A 12,251-nucleotide genomic window follows, 5' to 3' on the forward strand; every position below is an offset into this window, starting at 1 on the left:
ATCCTTTCATGTGCTGCAAACCACTGTGACCAGAATTGCGTGGTGAAAACGCACATTATCCCATACAACAACGTACTTGGTCAGATGGTCGCCATTTAGACCCCTCTCATTCTCAGGGATTATGTCCCTGTAAAGAGTCTAAAAAAGTCAGCAGATGTTGTGTGTTGTATGCACCAATGCGGGGCATATGGGTGAGGATGCCGTTTTCTGAGATGGCTGCACACATTGTAATATTCCCTCCTCGTTGGCCTGGGACATCAGTGGTTGCTCTCTGTCCAATGCGATTCCTTCCACGCCTTCTACCTTTTCCCAGATTGAAACCCGCCTCATCAACATGTATGAATGTGTGCAGCGATTCCCTGGCATCCAGCTCCATTCAGGGGAAAATTTATAAAGAAATGTATAAAATTGGCTTGACAGATTTTGACAACTAGTTCAACATATTTGTATGTAATGACTCAAGCAATGAAATGAGGACTATTAGTTTTATAGGGAATGACTATTCAGCAGTCATAAGTATAGTTCATTTTGACTGACATGACCTAAGCAAATGATAATGTTATAAAACAGCAGAGAATTGTATGAAAGCAATTGATGCATGTCCAAAAGCATTTGCAATTTGTTCGGAGGAATGAGAAACTGCTACTATGATGTGCACAAATTACAAAATGTTGTGGAGGTTGAACTAACAGTTATGAAAACTTTAATTCTGATCAGAGAAATGCACCAAAGCAATTGAGAAAAACTGTAAAAAAGTCCTCCCGCCCGTCTCAATCCCAGTGGAAGTTACAAAAAGTACTCCTGTCTCGTCCAAAGATGAAGCTCTAGTCCAGTGGTTCCCCACCTTTTTTTAGTACTGTACCCCCAAAGCATTTCAAGCCAACCCCTCTATGCAATCAACCGTGGTGATCCCCAGGACATATCATTAATGTATATAATTAATAGTCTATACATCTTTAATTTAATTATAACTTTTTAATAAAAAAGTAAGACTCAATCTCCCCAATGAATGTGACACTTCAATCATATTCAATCATAACTAATCATATCTATTATAATAGCCCTTGTTTATAGACTTAAAAAGAAAAAGTAAGGCTCAAACTCACCAATTAATGTGACACTTGAGCCTGTTTCTCACTCATCAGTTTTGTGAGTCTGGGGGAGATTGTTGCAACAGCTGTGACCAGGTTATTCTCTTTTTTTTTTATCTACTTTTTATCCCCATTTTCAATTTTTCTCCCTTCCCCAATTTTGTATCGTCCAATTCTACCCTCCCCTGTCTCGAACGCTGTTAGGCCATGCCTCCCACAAGCCGGCTGCAATGTGGACGAAGCCTTGCATCACGTGTCCCCTCCGGTACACGAGGAGGCAGCCGTCGCATCTTTTCACCTGCACAGCGCGATCTCTCAGCGGCGGGGGTCTGCGTGGGAGGGACACGCCGCCCCCGTTGCTTCCTGATTCTACTGCGCAGGCGCACCAACCGACCTGTAGGAGTCGCTGTCCACAACGCCCGAGCCCCACCCACCAGCTTCCCACCCCCTAATACTGCCAATTGTATTAGTATGAACGACCAGCCAAGCTGGTAGCAACGCCGAGAGCTGGGCTCGAACCCAGCATCTCCTGCGTTGGTGGCGAGCGCCTTGCCCACTGCGCCACCTAGCTGCTGACCAGGTTATTCTCCAAGTTGAGTCTGTTCCTGTGTTTAGTTTTATTTTTTTTATGGCGGAGAATGTCACCTCACACAGGTATGTGGATCCAAAGGGCAACAGTTCATTCAAAAGGGATCCAAAGGGCAACAGTTCAGTTCTTCCTGGTCGTTGCTTGCATATGCCCTCCACTGGTCGGTCTAGGGAGGGTTGATAGATACTATCACATGTCCCCTCCGATACATGCGGAGTCAGCCAGCCACTTCTTTTCACCTGCCAGCGCGGACTCTCATTGGTGAGGTGTAACGTGTGGGAGGCTCACACTACCCTCACCATCTCCCTTCCTCGCTGTGCAGGCGCCCTGACCGACCTGTAGGAGTCGCTGTTTACAACGACCAGATTACCACCCACCGGCTTCCCTCCCGCTGACTCTGCCAATTGAGCCAGTATGACAGCCGGCCAAGCCGGAGGCAACGCTGACAGCCGGATTCGATACCAGTGTCTCTCGCGTTGGTGACAAGCGCTTAGTCCGCTGCGCCACCCAGCCGCTAAACATTTATGTTCTTATGTTCTTTTCTTTTTCATTGGAGACCACCCACTTACCACGGTTAGGAAACACTGCTCGAGGCCACAATTTCATTCAGAATCTATCTATCTATCTATCTGTCTGTCTGTCTGTCTGTCTGTCTGTCTGTCTGTCTGTCTGTCTGTCTGTCTGTCTGTCTGTCTGTCTGTCTGTCTCTCTCTCTCTCTCTCTCTCTCACTTATGCTCTCTGTCTATCTCTCCAGGTATCTCTCTCTCACTTACACTCTCTATCTATCTCTCCTGCTATCTCTCTCACTTACATTCTCTATCTATCTCTCCAACTATCTCTCTCTCACTTACACTCTCTGTCTATCTCTCCAGCTATCTCTCTCACTTACGCTCTCTGTCTATCTCTCCAGCTATCTCTCTCTCATTTACACTCTCTGTCTATCTCTCCAGCTATCTCTCTCACTTACGCTCTCTGTCTGGTATTTCTGCTCTGTTTCACACCTTTACAAGGAGCTGACTGCACATACCAGCGCTCGCTCTGATGAATATGCGTCTGTGAACAGGACTGCGCGATCTCATTGAAACAGTGCTGTATTTACACATTTGGAATGCGTAAAGCTTCTGTGTGTGTCAGTGTGTTTTGTGTCTGTGTCTGTGTTTGTGTTTGTGTGCGAGTGTGTGTGTGTGTGTACATGTGTGTGTGTATGAGGGAGAGTCAAACTATGACCTGCATAAGACATTACAGTAAGCCATTAAAGGTACAATCTGTAATGCCGTCAAACAGCGACCTCTAGGCAAAATAGCCCCCCTTGGTACTGCACTTTGTCTACATTTTTAGTTTTGGTCTGATGGTTGGGTTGGAGTTGAGTGGGGATAGGGGAGGGGTTACTATTGCTGGCCACACCTCAGGCTCTGCCAAGAGAGGGGTCTTGAGAAATCCATACTATAATAACTTACTAATTTCTGACTCACCAAAACAAAAAATGTAAACAAAGTGTAGTACCAAGCAGGGCTCTCTTGCATAGGGGTTGCTGTTTGATGCCATTGCAGATTGTACCTTTAATGGTTTAATCTCTTATGCAATCATTCTTACACCTCTGATAGCACTTTTGTCAATGATCACAGAGAAGGACTCGTCCTTCAGATGGGTTGTCCATTCAACCTGTATCTGGAACAAGCCTTCTTGGACAAACTGACACAGTGTCAGCCCTTTTTGCCACGCATATCAGAGATCTTGAATATGAATGCATGGTTTTGATATTTGGTAGCCTCAGATGTCTCTACTGCAATAGGAAGCCAGAAGGTTATGTGGCGAAGACAATGATCTATGTGTGCATAAATGTCCTTGAACCATCAACCTCTGGAATATTTTTATCTTATGTATGAATAATGTAATTGGTAGTTAAAAAAAGGAAAGCAGTTAAATTGCGTGTATGTCTGCATGTGTGTGTGTGTGTGTGTGTGTGTGTGTGTGTGTGTGTGTGTGTGTGTGTGTGTGTGTGTGTGTGTGTGTGTGTGTGTGTGTGTGTGTGTCCAGGAGGAGGGTGTGGCGTCCAACAGTCTGGAGGATGAGCTGGAGGTGACAACCTACTGGTGGGGGGAATGGGCCAAGTGGACGGCCTGCACCCGCACCTGTGGAGGAGGCGTGATGTCCCAGGAGAGACACTGTCTCAAACAGAGGTCAGTTTGCTGCTCGCACACACACACACACACACACACACACACACACACACACACACACACACACACACACACACACACACACACACACACACACACACACACACACACACACACACACACACACACAAGCAAATAGGCCTACACATGCACTCATCACAGTTACTTATGCCCAGAGTTTTTTTTCCTTCTCTCTCTAATTTCTTCTTTTTCTTTTTCTTCAAAGAAAGAAAGCTGCCACTGGGAAGGACAACAAGACCTGTACAGGAACTCCCAAAAAGTACCACCTTTGCAACACCAAGGTGAGCTCACGGTGTTACATGTAAAGGAAGCACTATAGAGTCAGGGTTGAGGAGTAACAGTTTGCATGTATTGGGGATTACAGTATTAGGAACAGTAATCTGTTATGGTTGTCGTAAAGGAACGTAGTAATCAGATTAGCGGCAGGATGGATTGCACTTGTTTGGAGTGAGTGAGCGAGCGAGTGATTACAGATTGTGTCTTTAATGCTGTCTTCCTGGCCTGCAGGACTGTCCTTCCTCTGGCAGAAGCTTTCGAGAGGAGCAGTGCTGGTCCTTCAACTCCCAGCTTTACAATGGCAGGAACTACCAGTGGAAACCCCTGTATCCGGGTAAAAACAGCCGTAAAGCACCCTGTTACTCTCTCCCGTGGCTTTTTAATTAGGTAGTAAACCGGTGACTCTTGACCTTTGTGTATATGCTCACTTGGTCCACAGATGACTACGTCCACATCTCCAGCAGCCCCTGTGACCTCCACTGCACCACGCCGGACGGGCAGAGGCAGCTGATGGCGACAGCGCGTGACGGCACCTCCTGCAAGTACAGCAGCTACCGCGGGGTCTGCGTGGACGGTAAGTGTGAGGTGAGTCGAATTGTTTATTTACAAATCTTTTCCTTTTTATTTTAATTTTTTTTTTAAAGCCCACGACATACAGTACGTGCCTTTTATGCTTTTTAGAGAAGAGTGTTGTACATTGCAGCGTTGTACATTGCAGCGTCGTATACTGTCCTTCAGTGTTGTAGTCGAGTCACTAAATCTCCGAGTCCGAGTCGAGTCTCGAGTCCCCAGTGTTCGAGTCCGAGTCACCAAAGACGAGCCCGAGTCGAGTCCCCATTACCCTAGTCCGAGTCCGAGTCATCAAGGTCGAGTCTGAGCTGACATACAAATAAAAAAAGGTCTACATTAAACAGAAATGACACAGCGGTCACCATTTCAAAGGGAGTTTACAAATGTTAACAAATGCACTAGCCATCAATATATCTTTTGCCAAATGATTAGGGCATATTAAAAAAAAAAGATAATAATAATAATCATTATTATTTATCAATTAACGAGTCCTCGTCTGCACCTTCCGAGTCCGACTGCAGTCAGCGCTCGGGTCCAAGTCCAAGTCATCAGTGCTCAAGTCCAAGTCGAGTCACGACGAGTCCTGAAAATCAGTCCACACTGCTCCTGTCATTTGTTTTCTGTGAATAAACCTTTTTTCTTTCCTCCTCCACCGCACCTCCTCGGCTCCTCTGTGCAGCCGATTGGATGCGACGGCGTTCTGTTCTCCCCCAACACCCTGGATAAGTGTGGGGTGTGCCAGGGGGACGGCAGCAGCTGCAGCCGGGTGACCGGCAGCCTCCGCCGTGGAACCACCACCTTGGGTGAGTCACTGGGTTCAGAACCACCACCTTGGGTGAGTCACTGGGTTCAGAACCACTGGGTTCAGATCCACTCTGACTCTGTTTGAATAAAGCAGCTGGAAGCTGTGTGTTTACAGATGGATGAAATACTGTGTCGTCCCATCGGTGCTAGTTAGTCTTGGCCCCACCGATGAAAATCTGAGCATCTGTTGAAAACTCTTTAAAATGACGTGTACACACTTCTTATTGCCTGTTTTAGTCTTGGTCTTGAATAGGGCTTGATTTTCCCCGGGATTCTGTTGTTTTGACCTGGCCTCAATCTCTCTTTGGACTTTGTCTTGACTTAAAACTTGACTGAACCTGGTCTCTTTGTCTTGGCTTGGACTCGACCAAGGTGGTCTTGACTTCTGCTCATCCCAGCGTTGCAGTTAAGATTCCAGTTGAGACCAAGACAAGACCAAGAATTTGCCTAGTCGAGGTTGAGTCAAGATCAAGACCAAACATGGCTGAAGCCGATTCCAAGAGCAAGACCGGAATAGGTTGTGTCTAGAGAACAGGATTGTGTGCAAATCACATGATGACATACATGTATGTATGTATTCAGCATGTGGTTAGCATTCTGAATGTGGTTATCAAAGCTACAGTACAGCCTGCAGGAAACACAACATCAGAAGAAAAATCAACTGATCATCATAAAACATGATCAATAAAGCATGACCTTGAAAACAAAGTGTGGCAGCCCCAAGTCAAACAGTGGTTTCGTGTGCAATGGTAGAAATTTATTAATTCCAAGCCACACCTCTACTGGATCTATTATTTATTGTTTTTATTTTCATGGCTATTTCCATCCCATGAAATGAAAACAATTGTTATATATCGTACTTGGCTTATCGCGTCCCGCTCTTAAGCCTATCGAGATATACCTCATCTCATGTACCTATTGTACTCCATCACGAATAAAAACCAGTACACCCACACCTGCCGGGTCCCGCCTCTATGGAGGCGTAGCCTATAAGACAGTAGGCATGGTCACCAATACACTCTTCCTCTATTTTCGTTTCCATCATAACGGATGCAGTGCACCTTATGTTAACTAGTTGTTATGAAAATATTATGAGAAATTGCGTAATGTTGAAAGTTACCGGAGGTTTGCTTACCCCTGGAATCTTCGGGGCATGTTTCAGCGACACGTCGGGCCTATTCTGATGTTTCCTCGTCTGGTGACAACAGATCCAGGAAGCAGCGTGCAAGGTTGGCTATCGAGCCGGCTTGTACACAGGTAGGCCCTGTGTCATCAGGCATGGGTATTAGTGTTAGTAATGCTGGGTTGTTTTGTTACACAACCATGTTGTGTGTCGGCGCCAGGGATGGGATGGTTTGGTGGACGTTTCACTGCAGTGAACGGGTTCCAAACGGTCCTGGAAGCGTGCTGTTAAACAACTAATGCTAACGCTATGTGCTAATGCTAATGCTACATGCTAACACTACTGCTACGCTGTTCTAATGTCTCCGCCGTGGGATGTTGCTGCTTTTCCCTCCTCTTGCCCGGTTCATCAATGAAGGTCAGTCGGTAGCTAATGTGGGGGTTTTGCTGAGTCCTATTTTACCCTTTTTACGGGTAAATGGGTTGTCAACAGGGTGTGCCATGACTAGGTAGGCCTAGTCAGGTAGCGTTAAACCTGTGCCCCGGCGGGGCTTTGAACAGGGTTTTCCACCCGGAAGCCGATGCTTGAGGCTTGGCGGGTGGCAGTAGATCTATACTACTGCAGGATGGGACTTAGCGGCGGCCCGTGTTGTGGCTCAGCTGACTGTTTTCTGTCCATAGTAGCGTTGAACGTTATGCTATAGTAGTGTAGTGGGCTACTGTTTTGTTCTGTCTCCCTGCTATGAGAAGGTCTGTCTATGCTACAGCTTTCTCTCCTCTCAACCATTCATGCTGACGGTCAATCGGTGTCTATTGGGGGAGTAGTGCGGGGGGGGGCTTTGTTTACCTTTTTTGGTAAATGGGCTAAGCTGGGGCTGGTGTGCTGTTGTGAATATTTTGAATGAATGCGGGACTGGTTCTCTCTGGTCCGCCTCCCCTTAACGTTGTGTATATGGGCTTGCTCATTCTACAGTATTTTGTGGTGTTAGTTCTTTTATTCATTTAACCCCTTCATGGTGCACACCACAGTGGAGGTTGCTGTTTGCAACCACCAATGGTGCTCCGTGTTAACATCAGTCCTTTGTTTTTGACATATTGAAACAGTGCCCCGCCCGGCTGACGCCATGGGTGGGTCGGCCTGGCGAGTGGCTGGTGGGCTGCTAAAGCCTGTACCGCCACGGTATGGAATTGGCAGCGATTAGAACTGTGTTCGAATTGCTGTTTTTTCTATCAAAGAAATGGTGTCTGGTGGCGGGGCCTTGAGGGCCAGCCGACGTCGACACATCGCGCGAGGTTGTTGACGTTATTAGCTTTGACCTAGCCGCAAGCTATAACCGCTCACGGTTCCCCTCTCCGCAGGGGATTTTGGTCTTCTGCTGGAGCGCGGGCGGTATTGTCCTAGGCCCCACACCGCCTCACACCGCGCAGCCAGAAGAAGAGAGAGCACGGCCTCGTCAGCAGCGATGACGAGGCCCTCGACAGGCGGCCATGTTTCCCCCCGCCAGAGGTATCCTGGGCGTTGAAAACCGACAGGTGTCCACAAGGCCGACAGCCTTGGCGGCCGAGGGATCGGCCATGTTGGATGGGCTCGGCTTGAACAACAAGCCGTCGCCGTCCGGCCGCGAGCAGCCTGCTCTCCGATCACTCCCTCCCCCAACACCAGCGGAAAAAGGGGGCTCTGATTGTTTCCTTTGGCTGCGGGCCGCGTGCCTTCGTTGAAGCGCGGTCAGCCCCACTTTTCGCTTCTCATGGGGACAGGGGCTGACACCCAGTTGATGGCTGAGCCTGGGTCTGTCCGTGAGAATGTTGTGCTGTCATGGTGTTACGTCTGTCAACTATAAGTGTTGTCAGCAGGGGGGCTCGAAACCTTTTGAGGCACACAGTGCGGGCTTCCCCGGCCTCGCCTTCGCCAGGCCAGGTATCATGTTGGTACCTCCCACTCCCGCGAGATCGGCAGTGGTCTGAAATGAAGAGGTGCGCGTGATTTAGGTGGTAGTAATATCACTGCAGGGCTACGGTGTGTAGGAACCCATGGGGTCCTCACGCCTTGCATGTCCGGCTGCAGAACAACTCCTCAGCATGTTCTGGAGGGGTGTTCAGTGGGGGGGCTTTTGTCACCTAGATTGATGTCAGCTTCCCCCGTATCAAACCGGCCCTTTCTGTCGGGGTCCCCCCTTGGGTGCGATTGCCTCGTGGGTAGTGTCAGGTTCGACCCGACTCCATGGAACGCTCTGCTCGCAAGGGTCCAGGGTTGGCTACGCACAGCGGGTGGGACCGGGCCAACTATCTACAGTTCCTGGCGGACCTGCGCCACATGGCGGTGGGTGCGTTGGGAGTGTCATCACATATGACTACGGCAGTACCATATGTCGAGGTGGATGGAGAGAACGCTGAGGCGGGGACTTGTGTTTACACAACCCCACCCGTTTTCGGGTTTGGTACAGACCCTATTGTCAGGGTCACCAGCAGTGACAGCTCTGGTCAACGAGATCCAATCTCTGTGGACGAAGCAAGCCATCGTTGTGGCGTTCTCCTCCCGGTGTTCTCTGGTACCTGAGAAATCGGGAGGGGGGGGTGTCAGACCCATGCTGGACCTGTACCATGGGAAGGTTCAGCATTTTTTGGATCGTCTCCTACCTGTTGAACACTGTCAGGTGGGGGTCTGGTTCTCCTCCATGGACCTGTAGGATGCGTTTTCGCATCTCCGATCTTCCAACCTAGGGCTTACCTACGCTTCCTTTGCAGGGTTAGCGTATGAGTACCAGAGGCTGCCGTTCGGTTTTCTCTGGCTCCCAGCATCTTCACCAAGTGCGTGGAGGCCGCACTGGGGCCTCTGCGTCGTCAGGGGTTACGAAGTGTATTCTGCCCTGACGACGTTCTGGTCCTTCGCGGTCAAGGTGGATCGTCGGGTCTCGTACCAGGCAGGTCCCTACCAGCCTGGGGTTTGCTGTAGACTGGAAGTAGAGTACTCCTCTTCCCAGTCGACGGTTGGAGTGCTATGGGCATCCCTCTCAGAGCGTGTTGTCGACATGCTCGGGAGGTTCTGTCCTAGGACGGTTACGGCGCTGTCTCACGTCACGTTTTTCACCGACGCCTCCCTCGCTGGTGACGCGTCGGGCCAACGCAGTAGGGGGCAGCTGGCAAACCATGCTGCCCGGTCTCCTGCCCCCTGGATGCTGTCCTTGTTTACCTCCAGTCTCTCCTTGATAGACTGTCGGCTTCGACGGTGAGGGTATATGCAGCAGCTATATCCTCCTATCATGAGGGATTTGAGGGGGATGTCGTGTTCAGCCACCCTCTTGTGAAGCGTTTCCTGCTTGGCGCTCGATGCGTTAAGCCGGTGCAACGCTCTTTGGCTCCGAGTTGGGATCTTCAATTGGTCCTCGGTCGGTTGTTCTTGGCCCCGTTTGAGCCTCTTGAGCAAGCGCCGTTGGAACAGCTGTCGTTCAAGACCGCGTTCTTGCTGGCCGTCACCTCCGCTGAACGCGTGGGTGTGCTTTGTGCTCTCTCGGTACGACCAGAGTGCCTGTCTTTCGTTCCGATTGCGGTGCCACTCTGCGGCCTAATCCTGCCTTCGTGCCTGTAAATATCCGGAGTTCTTCCGCTCCAGGGATATTGTGGTTCAGGCGTTTCATCCGCCTCCTCACGCTAGTGAGTTAGATGCGGGCCTTCACCTGTCATGTCTGGTCCGTGCTTTGGGAATTACCTCAGCCGTACTCAGGACCTCGGGGTCACCGATCAGCTTTTTGTCTGTCACGGTGGTTCTCAGGCCGGTAAGGCACTATCAAACAACGCCTGTCCCATTGGTTGTGCGAGGGCATTGCCCTCTGCTACACGTTGGCCGGGCTGGATCCCCCTGGGGGCGTCAGGGCGCACTCCACTCATGGGGTGGCTGCCTCTGCCGCTCTGCTGGGTGGGGCCTCGGTGGAGGACATCTGTGCTGCAGCTTCATGGTCCTCCCCGGGCCCCTTTGTAAGGTTTTACCTCATGGACATGACCGGGGGTTCTGTCTCCCAAGCGGTTCTGGGGTCTGTGGCCTTTCCTGTTTCCCGTCCTTTGGTAGGATAGCAGGAGTGTGTGGGTATGGGCCACAGTGTGTTAGGTCACACGTGGTTCCGCCTGTGCTGTGTGTTCTAGTTCCTCCTTGCTCGCACTCCGGTGGAGTTGACTGCGCCCCCACTTCGTTAGGAAGGATGGGGTGACGGGACTCCCCAAACCCCTTGATGTGGGCTTACGGGTCCTCAGGGGGTACATTGGTCGGGCCTCGCGTCCGCTCTAACCCATATCTCGATAGGCTTAAGAGCGGGACGCGATAAGCCAAGTACGATATATAACGATAGGTTATGTATATAACCTAGTTATATGAGTACTGGCTGAGCGTCCCGCTCTTAAGCGGCCCTGAGTCCCCTTGAGGGATCTTTTACTGGAAACGAGATTTTGGCGAGGAAGAGTGTATTGGTGACCATGCCTACTGTCTTATAGGCTACGCCTCCATAGAGGCGGGACCCGGCAGGTGTGGGTGTACTGGTTTTTATTCGTGATGGAGTACAATAGGTACATGAGATGAGGTATATCTCGATAGGCTTAAGAGCGGGACGCTCAGCCAGTACTCATATAACTAGGTTATATACATAACCTATCGTTTTCCTCCATTTAGCCCTTTTGTCTGCAGCTGGTTCATCAGGTCCAATGGCATCAAGGACGTTGGACATTGGCGTTAATTACAGCTCAATGACATTACATCATTGATGTAAATGACTGTACATAATTTCATGAAGCTGTCATTAACACAAGGATTCAATGTCACCGGTGGCTATATTCAAACAAATTTGCTCCCAATAACTAAATGTTTAGGGTTTTTGGATATGTGTGAGATTATGTGCTAAATAAATCAGCATTGTTTTTTGGTGATGTGCCCCTTTAATGTTCTAGCTAAGTTAGAAACTCAAACCAAAGAGCCCTTCCAAACAACACATGTGATTACATGCACATTGATATCCTGATATTATTCAGGATGTCAATAATTCCACCTTTGAGTTGGTGGAACTGGGATAAGCTCCATACCTTATGCGGCAACAGTCTCGTCAGAAAAGTACTAATCGACCACACGAAAAACGTTTTAGCCATAAGTAATATATTTACTTATTGTATAAGTAATATATTTACATTTTGTATCAGCGAAAGTCCAAAACAAACAGCAAGAATGGGAGTCGAACTAACAATGATTGTGGTCATGGGTGGGTGCACTCACCACTAGACTGAGCAGCCACCCATCCACCCTGATACAAACTCATCAATACTATGATGATGATGATTCATTTTAACGTTTGACGTTCATGGTTAAGATAAAACGTTTGAGTTATGATTAAGGTTAGGATTAGGGTTAGGGTTATGGTTGTTGTTAGTTTAAGGTAATAGTGTGGTGGTCATGGTTAGGGTATCCGAAAAATGTCTTGATAGTCTTGAGGTAAAGGCACTTGCCTCCCATGTGAGTGTGCTGGCTTCGTTCCCCAGCAGGGGAACTCAAACGTTTTCTGAAAACAGACAAGTCAGACAAGAAGATTGATACCAATTTAGACCTGAGGTGCTGAGATTAC

General features: G+C 49.0%; 1 protein-coding gene across 1 annotated transcript in view; it reads left to right on the plus strand.

Moving 5' to 3' along the window:
* The window catches only part of LOC311223323 (ADAMTS-like protein 2), a gene marked incomplete at its 3' end in the record, with an annotated part of 58,822 nt that overhangs the window by 5,912 nt on the left and 40,659 nt on the right, over positions 1-12,251 (plus strand). The window contains 5 exon segments of the mRNA XM_084308115.1: positions 3,719-3,861; positions 4,088-4,163; positions 4,390-4,492; positions 4,598-4,743; positions 5,408-5,531. Coding sequence (XP_084164241.1) covers positions 3,719-3,861; positions 4,088-4,163; positions 4,390-4,492; positions 4,598-4,743; positions 5,408-5,531 — 592 coding nt within the window.

The sequence above is a fragment of the Notolepis coatsorum genome (genome assembly GCF_963971535.1).
Source record: "Notolepis coatsorum genome assembly, chromosome: 2".
NCBI classification, from domain to species: Eukaryota; Metazoa; Chordata; class Actinopteri; order Aulopiformes; family Paralepididae; genus Notolepis; species Notolepis coatsorum.